The sequence below is a fragment of the Crinia signifera genome, chromosome 2 (assembly GCF_055691185.1).
Source record: "Crinia signifera chromosome 2, ASM5569118v1, whole genome shotgun sequence".
NCBI lineage: Eukaryota > Metazoa > Chordata > Amphibia > Anura > Myobatrachidae > Crinia > Crinia signifera.
This window is the reverse complement of record NC_139218.1, coordinates 117,899,926-117,919,665: the sequence shown is the minus strand read 5'-3', so window position 1 is coordinate 117,919,665 and position 19,740 is coordinate 117,899,926. Positions and strand designations below refer to the sequence as shown.

At 43.6% G+C, this 19,740-nt stretch overlaps 1 protein-coding gene across 2 annotated transcripts in view; it reads right to left on the bottom strand.

Annotated features, from left to right (window-relative positions):
- The window catches only part of SYT6 (synaptotagmin 6), a 400,031-nt gene that overhangs the window by 151,867 nt on the left and 228,424 nt on the right, over window positions 1-19,740 (bottom strand). Inside the window, exon 2 of one of the 2 annotated variants that reach the window (XM_083172753.1) lies at window positions 19,388-19,739. In XM_083172753.1, the coding sequence (XP_083028879.1) occupies window positions 19,388-19,739 (352 nt within the window). The remainder of the gene's footprint in view (window positions 1-19,387; window position 19,740) is intronic. The other variant, XM_083172754.1, reaches the window with a different exon arrangement.

The following is a 19,740-nucleotide window of genomic DNA, read 5'->3' as shown; positions in this document are numbered from 1 at the left end:
TGGATCTAGTTGATGATATTGAAGATCTTCAGATCCCTATTGGGATCTGGCACTGGTTTATAGCTTGCACCACACATATTGTTTAGAATGTATTACTTACTCCCCTAGTACATGACCACTAGAGTAATGTATCTGTTATTTCACATTTTACACTATGAATTGTGTTTTTGATCTTCTAAGTACAGTACCTTCTGAGAAGATCTGTAACATGAAAGAAACAAGATCTAATTCATTGCAAGAGAATAACTGAACTTTTATGAGACCTACTGTATATAATGTAGAAAAGTGACTTTTACTAATATCTCAATATACTTGGTTGGATCTTACCTCTATTGCAGATCCTGTCTTTGCCCAAAACAAGTACTGAGCTAATGGTATGCCACTGCAGCCTTATTGGTGCCTTATTTTGGTATCAGTTGCCGACTATGGGGGGTATGCAATGTGCCGCCGCTATTTCCAACATGGGAAATAGCAGCGGCTCCCTATTCAATGCTGTCATTAACGGCAGCATTGATGCAGGATCACGGCAGAACGGGTCCAACTTCAGAAGTTGTCGGGCCGGTTCTGCCAATAACGGCCGTGGATTGTCTCAATCCAGGCCGCAGATCGACAATCCACGGCCGTTTTTGCAGCCAAGCCCCCTTTGCGCCAATCGGCAGACGGAACATTGAATCCCATCTGTCACTATGTGGTCGATCTGACCGCAAATGGGCCAGGATCACGGCAGTTGGTGGGGATCGACAGCCGTGATCCCAGATTGCATACCCCCCTAAGGGTCAACATAGTTTTATCATGCTTCATCAGTGATAATATCAAGAATAATAACTTATGGGTACACTAAGGGCAGTATTCAATGAGAAAAATTTGCTGTATTTTATGGCGAATTTGTGCTTTTTTCGCGTCGGACGGAGAATTTTGGTCTCAAAAAGTGAACCACCCTATTCAATGTGATATTTTCGCAGTCTTTCTAAGTAATTTTCGCCATGTCTCTCCATGTAGCAATTCTCCATCTTTTCATGGAGAAGTGGAATGTGAACTTTTAAAATAAGTCAAAAAGTCAGGAATTGTATTCTGGGAAGGGGCATGCTATTTTTATTCATGTGCTTATAGCACATTAATATACAGGTTGAGTATCCCGTATCCAAAATGCTCGGGACCTGGAGAATTTTGGATAGCGGATTATTCCGTATTTCGGAATATTTTAATATTTAAATGATGTATTTTGAAGTATCTTGCATTTATGCTGTATAAACACATAAAATACACACATATATATTTTATTACCACATGAAATGCACACAAATATATTTTATTTGTTAAAAAAACAAGGTTTCAAAACATGAAACAAAATTTGTGTACTATCTCAGATATTGAATTTGAAGGCCAAGCAATCATTTTCTTGTACATATATAGTGCCAGTTACATATCATGTCCTCAGTAGGGCTGTTACAAATGTCCCCAGTGAGTTTTTAGCAAAAAAAAAAAAAAATTTTCACTTTCTGGAATGTATGGTTTTCGGAATAATTCGGATAACGGATATTCGGATACGGGATACTCAACCTGTATATTTAATTTTTTACACATAACAGCCAGCAGGGGGCCGGATTCGAGAGCTGCTCATTAGATATTCATATATTCACTGCACCTGATCATTACATATGCATGATCAGGAGCAGTGAATATACCCGGTCCCCTGTTGGCTCTGGGGTGGGGCAGCTTGTGCTGCCTGGGTCCCGGGGAGCCCTCCTCCCCTCCACATACGTTCTGGGGCAGGCAGGGAGACTTCAATCTCCCTGCCTGCCACCGTCCCATGGCTCCCTGCAGTGGACGCTCATCCGCTGCAGGGGTTAAGATTCACCGCGAGGGGCAACGAGCCCCTGCGACAATGAATAGTGTCTAAAGACTCGTGACGGAGAATCTCCAAACATGGAGAATCTCCGTAAAAACACGACGAGTGCATGGCGAGAGAAAAAAACCTCTCGCCATGCAAGGAGAAAATTCTCATTGAATACTGCCCTAAATCTAACCTTAAAATGCTTTGTGTCACATTAACTGCTAGGACTGGCAAAACATGATGAGCAGAGCAATACAAATCCAGCTTGTGGTGTTATTTGTAAAGATGTGCAGGTCCGGATTTACTTGGATTTACCCGGGACTCATAAAGGGATCTTATTGGCTATATGCTGTTAAATGTTTTTGCTCCAGGTAAATCCGTGTAAATCCGAGCAAATCCAGACCTGCACATCTCTAGTTAATTGCCTATTTTTGTACAGTTGCTACACATACATCTGTAGTTGCGGTGGCATTAGCATACATCTTTGTATCAGACCCTCTGTATCCAGGATGAAGGCGAGATGCCGTTGATCGTGGAGTGTGGTCTTAAACTATATGAATCGCCGTGGCATAACTATAGAGGGTGCAGGGGATGTAGTTGCTATGGGGCCTGGCGGCTTGGAGGGCCCCAAGGCAACCCACTGCACCCTCTATAGTTGGGAGCCCAGCATGTAACTTATTGGACGGAGGACAGATGTAGAAGCCAAAGCAGCTTCATGTGCAGACTGTACAAGCATAATAAATGGGCACCTGCTGAACACTTTCGGTGCCGCTGCTAGCTTCTGAATTCTGCACATGACACAGCTTCAGTTCCTACCTTCGTTTTCTGTCTTCCATCCTCCGTTCTCCATAATCCCTCCCCCATCTCCCAATAAGTAACATGCCGGGCTCACAACCCAGATTGTAGCAGTAGTTATAGTAACATCTTTTAGAGTATGAGGCAATATAGAGAAGGGGGCACAATAAAGGGCCTGTGGCAGCAATGATTAAAGATAAAGTAACATAATAGTTGCATCCCCTGCACTAGTGACGTAACTACCCTAGGTGCAGGGGATGTAGCTACTATGGGGCCTGGCTGCCTCTAGGGCCCACAGCTCCCCTCCACCCAGGGCCGCCATGAGGGAGGTAGACCCGGTACTACTGTGCCATGCTCGGGATCACAGCGGGACCCGTAGAAAGAAAATTAATCCACCTGTGAAATGCTTCTGTCAGGATCATTTGTGCGCTACGGTCCCTTCATCCTACCGTTGTGCATCTCTCCATCCCCTGCCTACCATCCTGCGTCTATCTATCCCCATCCTACCACACGGCATCTCTCTTCTTATTCCCTACTGCCCTAATTCTATCTATTCCCATCCTACCTCTCTCGTCCTGCTCCCTTTCGCCTTCCATCTATCTATTTATTACGTCCCTAGAACCTTGCGTCTCCCTATCCCCTCTCTACTGTCCTGTGTAAATTTAGTCCCTCTGTATTACCCCACACCTCTCTCTCCCCTTCAGCAGGTAAAACCTTGCTCTGCACCACATTGTGGTGTGAATGGGGTGAGTCTGCAGTGCTAACTATGTTTTTTTTCCGTGTGTAGGTCGATGTGTTTTTCTCATGGGGGGGCTTTCAAAATTTTGCTATGGAGCCTGCAATCTTCTAGTTACACCCCTGTGCATCACAACATAACTGCAAAAGTGACATGCTTGTGGCCCACATTGTTATACAATTGTGTCCAACAGTACAAAAGGTCCTATGTGTACATTTACACACATCTGACAGAATCCCTGATTTAGTCCTATAACTAATCAGGGATTAAGTTTACATTGTGTTGCTCACCTACTGATGGGATACAAGAAACATGCAAGAATTGTCTTATATACACAAGCGCTCAAACAGTTAAACTGCTAGTCTAAAAAGTGCTGCTGGGATTTATAAGCATATTCCAGGAGACATTCAATTACAATGTTGAAGAGATTAGAAAACCAACTTGTTTAGGAATCGTTGAGCAGAGAAAATGTCACTTCCACTTGTGTACACTGCTAGAATCTACCTGACAGAGAACGTGGTGGCACCTAATGTTATCTGACAGCTTTCCCCAGGTCTAATATTACAACATTCTCCCTGCAACGGAACTAAATTAATGTGACTGTAGGCATGTCGACAGGTCAAGCTGCTAGAAATGCGATAGTGACGGGTTCCACTTCTGACGTTCAAAGCAATGACTATGGTGCAGCGTTTTTGTTTTTATATTCAAAGATGCAACAGAGACAGAAACAATACAGTAAACGCTTATTCCTAGCTATCAGCAGTCACAAGGGAGCTACATGTTCAGCACTTAGACCCTTATTCTGGTTCATTCATTCGGACGTGAATTCCCACAGGGACCAATGTTTGTTCTTCGGGCAACAGCAGGTGGGTTAGGCAGCAAGCCTCCTGAATTTGCTGAGGGAGAGAAATTTACATTTTTTCACTTACCTCTCCCTATACAACTACAGCGCCGCCGGGGGCGCGTGCACACATGAGTGCGCACCCCCCACTCAGCGCTGGTCAGATTTTTTCTGGCAGCATGGAGGACAGTGTCAGCTACAGATTCACTGTATATGTCCTCCATGCCTGACAGTGTAAAGGGGAAAAGAGCCATCAAAAGGGCAATGCCTCACTCCCCTTCATCCTATTCTGAGGATATTATTATTAATAAAAAGAAGAAAGAGTCAGTCAGGAGTGTGATACAGACTGACTCACCAGACTTTGAGGTAAAAGAATTTCCTCAGTAAAAGGCAGGGTCACCCTCCACCTCAGCAAGCCCCATTCCTCTCAGGAAAAGGTTAAAAAATACAGACAAAAGTAAGTATTTTAATAAGGGGACCTGTTCAGGTGATATACCCCTCTTTCCTGGCATTGCCCATAGCAGGCAACCTAATAGTGCTCAGAGCAAGCCCACCTCCCCTGCCCATAACTGGCAAAATTTCCCTGCCCTTAGCAGGCAGCCTGAAGGTACCCGCTCCCAGTATAGAGGGTTACCTATTAAACAGCCACATCATTCCCATAGGGAACATAGTCCCCCTCCCCCAGTGGATTGGGAGTCGGAAGAAGTAACCAGAACATCAGCTTCCTCCAAGCGTGGTAAATACAGTGACATACAAATGGCTAGAGTGGCCCATGCAGGAAAAACCCTCCACCTAAGCTATATGCTACCCACGGGGCACTAAAACAGAATTCTGAGGTCCAGAAGTTTGCTCAGCTAGCATTCACAGCAACACTGATTAAAGAAGATGAGCTAGTGTTGCGCTCTTATACAGGGTTACCAGATGTACTGTACCTGCGTTATTTGCGTCTGGTATCGACCCAGCGTTAATGTCCATAGTGGGCAAAAAGAGACAAAAAGACCCCACTGAATGTATTCTAAAAAATATACAATATAAAATAACGGACGCAGCCGGCCCGCTTTTATATGTGCTGGATAAAGCAGAGAGAGAAGGGGAATCTAGCATCTCCCTAGATCAGGGGTGTCCAAACTTTTTGTGACGAGGGCCAGATTTGGTGAGGTGAAAATGTGGGGGCCGACCATTCAGCCTGACATTCTTTGAATCATTAATCACATCAGAATGGTCCCCCACTCTGCCCCCATTCACTCTATGTCCACCAGCCTGCCCCTTCACTGTATTTCCCCCAGCCTGCCCCCATTCACTGTGTGTCGCCCAGCCTGCCCCTCCTTCACTGTATGTCCCCCATTCACTGTATGTTCCCCACTCTGCACCCATTCACTCTGTCCCACATCCTGCCCCCCTTCTCTTAATGTCCATCAGTGCCTCCATTCATTGTATGTCCCCAAGCCTGACCCTCCTTCACTGTATGTCCCCCATTCACTGTATGTTCCCCACTCTGCACCCATTCACTCTGTCCCCCAGCCTGCCCCCCTTCTCTTAATGTCCATCAGTGCCTCCATTCATTGTATGTCCCCAAGCCTGACCCTCCTTCACTGTATGACTCCCATTCCCTGTATGTCCCCCATTCTCTATGTACCCTATTCTGCCCCCATTCACTGTATGTCCCCCAGCCTGACCCTGCTCCCCCTTCTCTGAATGGCCATCACTGCCTCCATTCACTGTATGTCCCCCAGCCTGACCCTCCTTCACTGTATGTCCCCCCACTCTGCTCCCTCCCTTCTCTGTATGTTTCCCAGCCGCTTGTGTGAGCCAGAGGAAGGAGAGGCAAAGCAGGAACTGCAAGGACAGGAGATGCTTGGGCTCCCGCTGCCGCCCTCCTCCACTCTGCAGGTTATGGGAGCAAGCTTCCCCCTTGCTGCCCACCTTCCCCAAACACTGCTGTCACTGTGATTGTGGAGTAGGGTGATATACAATTGCAGCAGCAGGGGTAGGACTCCAAACAAATCTGACTGTGGCGGTGGCACCTCCTCACTGCAGCAGACAGCAAGTTAAAGGCGTGCTCGCCGGGGCCCCACCTTTAGTGTCCTGTGCTGTGCTTCCCACATCTGATGCTCTGCCGACTGAAGGCTGCGGGCCACTTGAAATGACAGCACGGGCCGCAAATGGCCCCCGGGCCTGACTTTGGGCATGCCTGCCCTAGATGCATTGGTAGCATCCAAACTTGCTCTTTTTAAGGCAATTAGTAGAGCAACGCTGATTATAGGCCAAATTTTTAATCATATCACTAATACCTGCAGATCCAGATGATTCACTACTGCGGGCCTGGCAGACTTGGCTCCAAAGTCACTACAATTCCCGAACCTAAATAACACCCAGCTCTTCGGCCCCCAATTTATAGAAGAGGTAAAAATTTGCCACAAAGCACGTAAATCCTTTTCTGACCTCAAAAAAGGGAATCAACATTTCAAAAGGCACTTTCCTCAAGGGGGTCAGACTTCGAGAGCCGCAGGTCCGTCCTGAGAATTCCACGGCCCGAGTAGAACCCAGACCGGAGGTTTCGGTAACAGATCAAGTGATACTCCCAGAACATCATCTGGAAACAACTGGAACAACTTCAAAAGAGGCCGCAATTACAGTAAGCATACCCACACACCCTACATCTCACAATACTCGGCCATGCTTATGCAGAATGGGAAAACATTTCCTCAGTCAAATGCTTGTAAAAATAATTCAGCTTGCGCTGAACCTTCCCCTAATTCAGTTGCCACACCAGTTCTGTCGCTTTCCTTGTTCAAGGAATTGCAGTCCTCAACTAGACGAGGTCTTGGAATTAGCCCTGGATCAGCGGAAAATAGAACCAGCGAACCCAGCACTTTCAGGCTGGATAAGTCACTTGTTCCCTATATCAAAACAAGATGGCTCTGTTAGACTAGTACTGAACGTCAAAGGCCTAAAACAGGTTCCTAAAAACCAAAAGCCTCCATATGGAAGGCATATCGGACATTCCATACATTCTCACGAGGGACTGCTTCTGCATAAAAATAGACCTGAAAGAGGCTTTCCACTCTATATCGGTTCATCCCAACCACAGGCGGTTTCTCAGATTCGCCTGGAAAGACAGTATATATCAGTGGACTGTCATGGTATTTGGCCTCTCATGTGCACCCTACACATTTACATGGGTCATGAAAGCAGTTATATCCCACCTGCGTCAGCAGAGCATCCTGTGTGTCTATCTAGACATATTACTGATGCACCAGGATATCAATACCATACTAAAACAGAGACATAGCTATCTCTCTTCTATCCTTTGGCTTCACTCTAAACACCCAGAAGTCCATCCTCAACCCTACCAAAATGTTAACATTCTTGGGGTCCAACCTGGATACCCATTCTTTCTCCCTGGCGGTCCCTCCAGAGAAATGGTTAGATACTCAGACCTACATTCACAACACAATAAACAAACGCAGACTAACCCTATAAGATTTAGCGACAGTCATTGGTAAGATGGTCGCCATGTCCCCAGGCTTTCATCATGTCCCTCTTATGTGCAGAGAGATGCAGGGACTCCTCAGGTCTTTAATCCATGCACATTATACCTAGACAGATACGATATTCCAGTCCAGGAGGGCAAAGACAGAGCTGTCCCAATGGAACACTCTTCCTATCCCTCCTCCTCGTCCTCTTATAGATCCCCCACTGTCTATGACAATAACTACAGATGCATTCCTAACAGGATGGGGGGCTTCTCACAAAAGAAAGCAGTCCGGGGAGAAGCCCAGATATTTATAAGCATCTTGGAATTGCGGGCAGCGAAACTAGCTTTGAAAGCCCTAGTTCCCAATCACATAAGGAATGCCTGCATACAACTGTGCCTAGACACCATGACAGCGGTGTCGTATATAAACAGAATGGGTGGAACAAAATCCATTTCCCTCTGCAGGAAAGCCCTACAGATTTGGGAATGGGCAGCCCAGAGGGATATCATCCTGGTGGCAGCCTACATCCCAGGCCAGCTAAACGAGCTAGCAGACTCGCTATCTCGCGAAAAAATTTCCCTAGACTCAGTGGCACTAAATAGCGCCAGTCCCACAAATGTCCAAACTCCATGCTTCGTATTCAGCGAAGGAGTGTGGAGGATGGATGCGATGTCCTTCCTATGGACAGACCTTCCTCAACCGTACGCCTTCCCTCCCCCAGCCCTCCTCCTGAAAGTCCTTCAGAAGATCAGGGAAGACTGGGTACCCCAAATAGTATTGGTATACCCTGTTTGGCCATCCAGAGTGTGGTTCCCCTAGTCAACTAATTATGGAAAGGCCCCAAGATTCCTCTGGGACTATCCAGGGAATGCTTGCAGGGAACTCCGGACATACTGGAGATCATTCCCCAGTGCATGTGGATGGCAATATAACTGGGCACTAATTAATGCTACTAATTAATGCTACCGTAAGATCCCTGCACTAGATGCAGATACTGCACAATCATTAAAGAATTTGATCTCTGGAGAGGCCAACGAAACTCACATACTCTGGGCTCACCACTCCACTTAGCCCTGAATTTCCTAGCATTCAAATACCATAAGGTCATATGGTTCAGCTTTGGCCATTATGATTCCTAACCTAACAGATAACAAACTTTACCTCCGCTTACTTAGAGGCATCCACCTTTCCAGGCTCATTACACCAAAATATTCCAATACCTGGGACATTGAGCCATTTTTTACTTTCTGCTCCTCCCAGGAAACAGTTAAGGATATCAGCTCGCTTTCCTGTAAACTAGCATCCTTACTAGCCCTGGCTATAGCAGCAAGAGGGGCTGAAATAACCCTCATCCACATCGCTGATTCATGGTTGTCCCGCACCCCAACGGAATACCATGTCATCCTTAAAGGGCATACAAAAACCTCTTCTTTTAATGCCCCAATTCTGGAATTTGACATCATAGAAGATCCCACTGAGCCCAGTATATGTGTACCATCATGTTTAGCATCTTACCTTGCCTTAACGGCACCTGTTATAGGCAACATCTCTCAGCTTTTCATCACCTGTAGGAAACCTTATCATCCCGCTAGACCCTCTACCATCAAAGGGTGGATAGTAGCCTCTATGAGGAAAGCGGGTATAAATACAGATCAATTCAAAAGCAATTCTCTGCAGGGAGCAGCTGCGACTAGGGCAGCTGCTAAAGGCATTCCCCTGCAATTGATTATGCAAGCAGCAATATGGTCCTCCGCCCTTACCTTTGCAAAACATTATTGGAGATCAATTGATCTTCAAAATATAGAGTTTCTCAGAGCAACCACGAGGTAGGTGGTAGTCTGCCCACTGGCTGTTGCTAGGTGGCAAGCCTCCCAAAGAACAAAACACTGGTTTGCAGGAATCTATGACTATGCAAACTGGATTTGTTCTAGGGAACAGGATTGGCACCTAGCAACATTTGGTGTAAACCAAGGGTGGGATGGGTGGGAGCTGTTGCTAGGTGCCAATCCTGTTCCCTAGAACAAATCCAGTTTGCATAGTCATAGATTCCTGCAAACCAGTGTTTTGTTCTTGGTCTGGCGTTTCCTCTAAGAAATTTATAATAAGGCGCACCGAGAGACCAAAAGAAGCTGCAAGCAGCTGCCAGTAAGAATCAGAAGTAAACTACATCCTACGGTTAACTGTTAATCTTCATCCTTCACCAGACATTACCCGTTTTAAGTTCAGTTCTAAGGAGACCACTCCTTCCTACATAAAGATCGTTAACCCATCTAGTTAGCCCAGTTACCCAAAAGGGTTGCCTGTTTCAGTTTAATAAACCTTTCCTGGTTTCAAGGCATTACTGGTTTGTCTTTTTCCTTTCATATGACTGGGCCAGGAGTAAACTAAGTTAGAAGGTCATAATGCTGTCCTCATATACTTGGAGGACAGGTTTATCACCAGTAAGCTTCCGAAGAAAGCTGAACAGCACTGGGGGGGGGGGGGAAAGGGGGGCGTGCTCGTGTGTGTGCACGTGCACATGACGCACCGTGCACACACGCACACGGGACGTGCCATGCGCACACGTGCACATGTGCCCCCGGTGGCGCTGTAGCTGTATAGGGAGAGGTAACTGAAAAATGTTTCACTTTCTTACCCTCAGCAAATTCAGGAGGCTTGCTGCCTAACCCACCTGCTGGGTGGCATTCCTGTTCCCTAGAACAAATCCGGTTTGCAGGTCATAGATTTCTGCAAACCAGTGTTTTTGCATATGCGTATGTGCAGCAACATTTCTGCGTATCTGTATACGCTGGGTGCGTGCAAACTCGGCGGGAAATCTGACCGCCGTGTGCATGCTCCCAGCCTTGCGAGCAGGGAGTGAAGAAGGGCCAGGGTCATTACCATATGCATATGCCCTGCGTTTCATGGGTGTTCCCATGAAAATGATGACCATACATATGCTAATGCGGTCATGACGCATGTGCAGGGGGTGGACAGCTGCCTGCCCAATTCCCTGATTTTTTTTGCTCAAATGTATGAGTGGTCTGGATCACCGTTACATATGCATGCGCTTTTGCCATCATTCGATGGTCAGCAACCTTCGAATGATGGGGGAGGTTCCCACTGGCATGCGAATGGATGTTCATGTAAAACATCCATTTGCAAGCCTTGCAAGCGAATTCGGCGTGCAAATGGATGGTGCGGCCTAACCATTTGCAAGGTGGGGTTTGCTTGCGCATACATCCGAGCGAATTAACCAGAATAAAGGCCTTAGTACAGCTGGAATCTAAAAAAAAAACATCAAATGTACATTTGGATTCAGAGTTAAGAGAATTTGAGTCAGATTCAGATCTGCTGGCTAGGCTGCGTATATTCGCTGCCTAGTAAGCAGGTTAGAGCTGCCTCGCCAAATGAATGCACTCTTGTTCTATCACCCTTTACTCCAGTGGCGTAACTATAGCCCCGCAGCCCCCGCGGTGGCGGGGAGGCGCTGAGGGGCTGTGGGCGCCGATCTGCGGGGCTATAGTTACAACTATATATAACAACCCCCCTTACCCCTCCGCATGCCGCCGCCAGTGCCGCCGCATTCAGGGCCCCGGCCGCAGCGCAGATCTTTTCTTGTCTCCTCCTGCAGTACTTCTAATGAAAATAACTATCAGAAAATGGCTGCCCCCTAACAGCAGACAGTTTTTTGGGATGCTAGAGGAGGGGCGGGCCTCCTCTAGCATCCTTAAAAACTGTCTGCTGTTAGGGGGCAGCCATTTTGTGATGATCATTATAGAACTGCAGGAGGAGACGGAGCCGGCTGCGGGACCCTGAATGCGGCGGCGGCACACGGAGGGGTAAGGGGGGTTTTAACTTCACTTGGGAAGGTGGGTGGGAGGGCTAGGGAGAGGGGGCGGCGCTGCCAATATCGGCGGGGGGCGCACAAATTCTAGTTACGCCACTGCTTTACTCATTATATGTAGGAATCAATCTTTATCAGTTGAGGCTCATATCTATTCTGGGTAAGGGAGCTGCTGCTATCCATGCCTGGAGATGTGGGGCAATCCATCTGGCAGGTGCCGGAACCAGCATATGAACAACAAGCGGTGACTTGACTGCACATATGCAAAACCATGGCTTCTATAGATTGCATTCATAGGGGCTGTCCAAAAGGCAGAAAGTGGCATCCCACAGGCAGCCAGCTCTCAGCTAATTACAGTCTGTATTAGCTGTCCCAAATGGAAGAAACTTCCCAGAGGGACTGCCTGTCCTGTGGGTGACTGGCAGATAGCACTTCCAATAGTAAGTCACTGCCAGTCAGAGTGACTGACATTCAACCTATTTAATGTCGATTCATTTTACGACTGTTGGAATAAATAATCTGGAATAGTCAGAAAGTCTGTGGATCAGGGAAAACATCCGATGATAGTTTAGAACGGTTGCCGATTCGACAATCCAGCGGCCGTTTTCGACAATGCAGATGTTACGTTAAACAAAGCCGAATCTGCACAGGCGAGTCCCAGCCAAAAATGGCTAGGATTGAATACTGCCCTCAGACTGCAACTGGCACAGATGAGATCACTCATGTGGACAGATTTTATTGGTGGAGCTCCAGTCCTGCAGCCCATAGGTTATTTCCGTCACTAACCTTTACCACTAACCTGCCAGGAATAGGGTAGAGTTTCATTAAATATTGAAGGGGTGGGTGATTTAAAAAATAAAAAATAAAAATTGTACGGTGTGAACCTAATACTTTGTGGGCCTAATTCAGTTGTTAAGTTTGCAGAAGATACAACTTTTGTGTGCCTCACTGCTAATAAGGATGCTAGGGCATTTCAGAGTGAATCTGCTCAACTTGTGTGGAATGAGGAGAAGCTCGGTGTTCACATTTCTGAGGAAACATACAGGGTGAAATTTGATAGGATGAGAGATTCAGAAAGTAAGAGATTTGGTAAGAAATATCCAGTTTTTTAAAAGCGGCAATCATTTACACTTCAAAATCAAACTGGTTTAGCAGTGTAAATGATTGCCACTTTAAAAAAAACTGGAGATTTCTTACCAAACCTCTCACTTTCTGAATCTCTCATCCTATCAAATTTCACCTCAAGGATTGAGCATATTTCCTCTATGGTAAAAAATGTTTAATAGTGCCTACATTTCCTGTGGGCTGCCAACCTGTCTGTGAGAAATCTTTGTATCATTGTGTCATAGAAAGCATTTTGAGTTGACAAACTGGATTACAGTTTGGTATAGGAAGAGCTCAATGGCTGGCTGCACGTTTTTACAGCAAGTGGTAAGATCTGCTGAATATGCAATTACTGTAGTATGAGGCTGCCCTACATGGAAGATTTTTCTGTTAAACGTAACATGAGAAAAGCAAAGAGCATTATTATAGATTGTAATCCTCCTAACCACAATGTGTTTTCTATACTCCATCAAAAACATGTTTTATATGCATTAAATCATGGACATATCTGTTTAAAAAAATAGTTTCCCCCCCCTCAGTAATTGTCTGGATGAATTTAAGTGAGTGTACTTAGGTGCATTATTATGTCCAATCTCTGCTATTATCGGGATTATGGTTCTTATAGGAAATGTATTTTATTGTCAATACTGTACATTTATTTAGTACAAATCTGATTAATTCATAATGGGCCAGATGTACTAAGCTTGGAAAGTAAAAAAATGGAGAGTGATAAACCACCAACCAGCTCCTAACTGCAAAGTCACAGGCTGGGTTTGAAAAATGAGAGGTAGGAGCTGATTGGTTGGAGGGTTATTACTCACCATTTTATCACTTTTCAAGGCTTAGTACATCCCACCCGCTGAGTTTATTTACTCCTGCTATAATACATATATGGATGAACACAGTACATGAGGCTAAACTGAGAATTATTTGAGAAGTTTAATTTAATTTAAAATGAGTGGCATTTGAGGGCTAGGGGGTGTCACTTTTTTTACAGCATTTTTGCACAGATAACACTTTTACAAAGTGCATGTGCAATGATTTTCCTTCTACTGGCATATGAACACACTTTTACTTTGTGCAAAATGCTTCCAAAATGGGAGGTGTGTACCCTAAATGTTTCTTGTAGGACTACTGGGTTGTACTGCTGCAAAACCAAGACATTTGTGGTAAAATTGGGTGTTCTTTATAAAAGACATCTTGTGGTATATGTTCTGATTGAAGGAACCTGAGTGATTTTGGTAATATACTGTAGTTACTACATTTAAAGCAGTCATTTGTTCTAAGGGAAAAGTAACTTGGTTATGCCTAAAAGAAATTGCAGCTTTAACTCAGCCAGGTACCTGCAAATCAGAATCTATCGCATAAACTCTACTGTGTGCACTGACACCATAGTGTGTTTGTTTCATTCTCTAAACATCTGCTGTTTTTGGTTTATTACAATAATATAACAAGTAAAAAAGTAACAATATATGTTTATCTATAATGTGTTTCCCTTTTTTACAAAGGCAGTAATTAATATGGGACCAACTACCTCTCAATAATTAAAACAAAATAATTACAGTAAATATTTTAATACTTATGGCCAGATGTATCAAGCCTCAAAAAGTGATAACATGGAGAGTGATGAACAGCCAGCCAATCAGCTCCTACCATGGAGAGTGATGAACAGACAGCCAATCAGCTCCTACCTGTCATATTACAGGCTGGATTTAAAAAATGACAGGTAGGAGCTGATTGGCTGGTTGTTTATTACTCTCTATTTCACTTATATACAAAAGAAGAAAAAGATGACTCTCTTTGTTGGGGCACAACTTTAGTTAAAATATGTAATTTTTAATGATATACGTTAAAATTTCGGACTCACTGAAAGAACCTCCAAAACTAGTATGATTTATAATAGTCTCTTTAGGGAAGAGCAAGTGATATTTTATCCATGTATATATGACAAAGCAGAAAAGAATAGTGTGATGGTATGTCAAAGTGTCAATGAAAAGTGAAAAAGGTAAAAATATATATGTGTCAGCCTCGGTCAAGCATAATCTCAATATGGGGATATTCTCCCATGAGACACATAGATAGCCTGGCTGATTTTTTATTTTTTTGATTTGTTTGTGACAAAAAAAGTGGTGAACAAGCACAGGCGAAACGCGCGTCCAGGCAGGAGTGGCTGACACGGTGGGGAGGCTGCCATTTGTGGCATAAAAGATGCAGAGCTTCTCATATGATAAGTAACTTTGGATGACATTTGGCTGTTATTTGATAGAGTGGATCCATGCTTTTCGTTGCACCTGTATTGAAACTGTGCAGTGGGAAATATAGACTCACGACATTTATGTGGGAAATTGAACAAGGAGGGATATATGTAGAGAGGAGTTGTATAATACGTATTTACGCTTGATGAAAATCCACTATAATATATATTTGGATAGAATTAATTCTCCTTCTATTAGGGGACTCTCATTGAATCCAGTGACTGCTTAATCCCCTGCGCTGGTTCTAACCAACAGGGGTGACACGGGATACTGGAAATCAACAGCAGATCCACACTTTCCTTCCTTCAAAATTGTTCTCATTACCTTGGTCTCAATACAGATCACCCCCTCATTCGGCTCGTTCACTGTCCTAGAGACACACGGCTGAAAAGCAGGAATGATTTGAGACCAGAGAGAACAATCTGTATTCATTCCCACTCTCCACTCTATACTTGTATTCAGTCCATTAATGCATTATCTAAGCACTGCACATATCTGTATAACTGTGTATAAATCAAACATAAGCCTAAGCCACCCGGTACCACAGTGACATATACTGAGGTTACCCACCGTGACAGCCTTAACAAATATGTTATATTTCGCCATAAATGTATGGTCCCAGATGATATTCTTCTTTTAGAATTAATATTAAAGACTTAATTAAAGTCTTTTTTCACAAATTTCTTTCACTTCTTTTTTTGTCACAAACAAATAAAAAAAAAAAAAATCAGCCAGGCTATCTATGTGTCTCATGGGAGAATATCCCCATATTGAGATTATGTTTGACCGAGGCTGACACATATATATTTTTACCTTTTTCACTTTTCATTGACACTTTGACATACCGTCACACTATTCTTTTCTGCTTTGTCATATATACATGGATAAAATATATCACTTGCTCTTCCCTAAAGAGACTATTATAAATCATACTAGTTTTGGAGGTTCTTTCAGTGAGTCCTAAATTTTAACGTATATCATTAAAAATTACATATTTTAACTAAAGTTGTGCCCCAACAAAGAGAGTCATCTTTTTCTTCTTTTGTATATAAGTATCTGTATCATGACTCATGGGAGCACCACCAACTTATGGAATGCTTTAGGACATTAAAAGTCCATAATTATTGTGATTGTTGGTTCATAGAAATTAGAACAAAATATTAAGTCAGTGCTAGTCTCATTTTCCCGTGTGTATCAATTTTGAAGCTTGATACATCTGGCACTTAATATCCGCCACTGCAGCTACTACATATATTTTAAATTGAAAATGTTCTATACAAAAAGCAATATGGTTTTTAATGCCTTGAAGGCACCTCGTCCAGAATGTGCAGCTCTGAGAGCTAGGATCATCTTCAAGTCAGTGGCATTACTACAGAGGGTACCCTTTTTTTTAAATTGTGCCTCCCCCTGATCCTCTCCCCCTCTCCTCATCTTCTCCACTCTCCCTCTCCATCTCCTCTGCTCTCCCCCTGCACCACTTCCACAATTGACTCCCAATGCCGAGGAGCGTGAGCTAGAGACCCCGCACCAGGTAGTGGGAGCCGGTGACCTTGTGTTGGTGTGCAGGAGGAGGAGACCTGGGTAGAAATGTAGTTGACCTTGCATTTGGGAGCAGCAAGAGACCCGGCACCATGTCTGCTGCAGGAGGAGACCCGTCGCTGGCTCTCGGGAGCTGCAGGAGGAGACCCGGCGCTCAGGGGCTGCAAGGAGAGACCCGGCACCCGGGAGCTGCAGGAGAGAAATTGTGCCAAAAACATGTTCATCCTACCCCCCTGAGCTACCCAGGACCTTCCTTTCATATGCGATGCATCGCATATGACCCGATCCTACCACCAGGAAGGTGAGTGAGTCAGAGGTCAGATGGGCAGCAGGTCTGACCTCCGACTCAGGTCTGATGCGCACAGGACCATGCATCGGACCTGAGGGGGGAGTCAAACATCTCCAATTTGGGCCAATTTTTCATCAGGATCAGGTGAAGTTGCCCCAATTCAGATTAGTGAATGGGCACCTTAAGCCTAACCCTAATCCTAATGATATATTTTTTTTGCTATGTCAACGTTTCATAAATTGAACCTTTTCAGATTGTGAAATGTTAGATGTTGACAAACTGTTGTTGCACTGAAGTGCAAACGGAAGAAAGAAAAGAATCTTCAATGAGGACATTCTTACAAATGAATTGTTCAATAAGATAGTTAAAATGTATCCTTTATTGTATAGATTTGAAAACTTGGATCAAAGGGCAGTAACTGGCAAATAGGTTTTGTTTTTTTCAAATATTCATTTTTGTATTTAATGAATTCATATTAATTAATGAAAATTCAGTAATGCATCAGCCTAGCTTGTAAATGGTACTGTATCTTATTTTACACAAGTCATATTTTTCAGATATAATTTGTATATTGTATCATCCTCTCAAAGTAGGCATTGGCTTCCCAGCTTAACCAATATACATATTTAATCTTATAAGACAGTTCTAACAAGATATCTTTGTGTTTATTTGTATTTAAATAGAATAATTCCAAATAACATTATTGCTATGGGTGAGGGGCGCTGGGTCAGTAGTGTAACTTACTGCGGTGCTTGGGGTCAAAGTTTTTACTAGGGCATCAAATTGGTTAGGGCCAGCTCTACCTAGCAAAGCTTTCAGCCCAATGTTCTTCTCTGCAAGAAGAAAATTTACATTGACAACTGTGAATATAAATCTATCTACCAGTTTAGTAATAAAGACTTCAACACTCTTAGAGACAATGGGCCTAATTCAGCATGGATTGCTAGTTAAGCAGTTGCTTGCGATTGAAAAGCTACTGCCCAGAAAGAAGGTATAAATTGCTAAATTGCTAATCCATCACAAATTGCGATACATTTGCAGATCCATTTTCAAAAAATGAAACATCGTACAGTTTTTTCCATGTCTGAGGCTTCCACAAGTCTGCTAAAAAAACAAGTTGAAAGTGGTCATCGCGTACGTCAGAGACCCACCTTGAAAAACCTTGGCACAGGTACCTTTTTCTAAACATCCAAAAAAGGACATGTTCTATGACTTCCTGTCATTAAAACGGTCACTGTGATGTGACTTCTATGCGTACGGAAATTTATTCACAATATTCTTACATGCATTTGACCTAACTTCATGCAGGTTGTGATTGCATATGGATCAGTAAACTACAATATTACCTGTACTGGTCTACTGTTTTTGTTTCATTATTCTGTTTTTGTCTATTTTACTGTGGATTGTGGGAGTTATTTAGAGTTGATCAATGTCATGAAAATTTGCAATCCATTCAATTATTGAATGGGTGCGCATGTGTGATTGTAGCACACATAGAATGTAGCATGCATTAGCAAGCCAAGATTGCAACAAAATATCGAATGGATCTAATCACAATTTCACTGACAGGATGTCGACGTTTGGGGGTGGTAACTTGCCATTTTCTGTGAGTCTCTGAAAAATGCAGACATGACCAGATGTTATAAGAAAGAATTTGTGACATCAGCACTGGCCTTGAAAAAATCATTCAGGGGTAAGTGATTCACAATTCACTTGCAAATGTAAAAGCTGGGGGTTTCTATCTGTGTGATTGGTGCTAGCCACTCACAATAATATGCAACCTTGCTGATGAGTGATCAGATCTAAAATCATGGCTCTGTATTCCATTGTTATTCCATTTTGACATTCCTTTTATAATATTTTTTCCAACTTGAATCCAATTCCAAATGATTGCTTTCGTAACTCTTCTCCTGCAAAAAAACTATTGATATATTGCAGAAATACCTTTTTCTATAACTGTTTACATATACTATTCACTTGTTACAATGTGTTAAGCCTTAAACTACTATTGATATTATTATTATTAACAGTTTCGTATATAGCGCAGCATATTCCGTTGCGTTTTACAAAGGAGACAGTGATACAGCAAACAGGGTATTTACAGACAGTCAAAAGGTAGGAGGGCCCTGCTCGCAAGCTTACAATCTGTAGTGGCCTTTATTTTATTGATATACCAGTGGCTTATTCACTTTACTTGTGAATGAGTGTGTTCTTACAACTGTTTGTTTAGGGAATCAGGTAAGGGTTTCCAGAGGCAAATTTTGGAGGAACCTTCAGATCCCTACAACTTGCTACCTTATCTAATTCTGGAGCAGAGATTGTATTGAGAATTAAACTATGAAATATAAGACCTGTATAGTTGTGAAGTTTGTAACCTTTCTAACCGCCTAGTCCATGATGGTGTGGATGGGTGCTGGGGTTACAGATGTTCGCTCTTTTACACAATAGAAGTTCAATAATGAACCCACAGATCATGGTTGGCCATGGCAAATTTAGTTTAAGGATCAAGAAATTGTTAGGGTCTTTGTGTCTATGCTCACACTTCCCTGTTATTGAAGAAAACAACAAGCAAATCTGTATTAGAGGCATTCAAAAGTACAAATATTTGTAGAGAAGATGTACTTATAATTAGCATTTGTCAGTTTAAGACAGCGAGTGTGATGCTTGTAAATTAATAGGAAACTCTAACCTTGTTGAAGAAGCTGGTTCAGTTGTTTGCCTCTGTATCCTTGTGCGACGTATGATGTGCTCTTTCATGGACATCTGGACCTCTGCTGGTATATCTGGTGAGGTGTGGCTGATTTTAACTGCTGCCTCCAGGAAGCCAAAGTTGCTTGCATCCTTTAGCTTGTCTGCCATGGCTTCTTTATCACTGGTGACCCCACTGAAGGTAGAGACGCTCTGCGGTGCAGACGGATTAGACGATACTGCCTTGTTCCTCCAGGGCACCCACCACAGCTTCCAAAAGAGAAAGAGAAAAACTGCCACCAGGGCCAGCCCACACACAATAACTATCACTGCAAGGAGGCTGACGGACAGGTC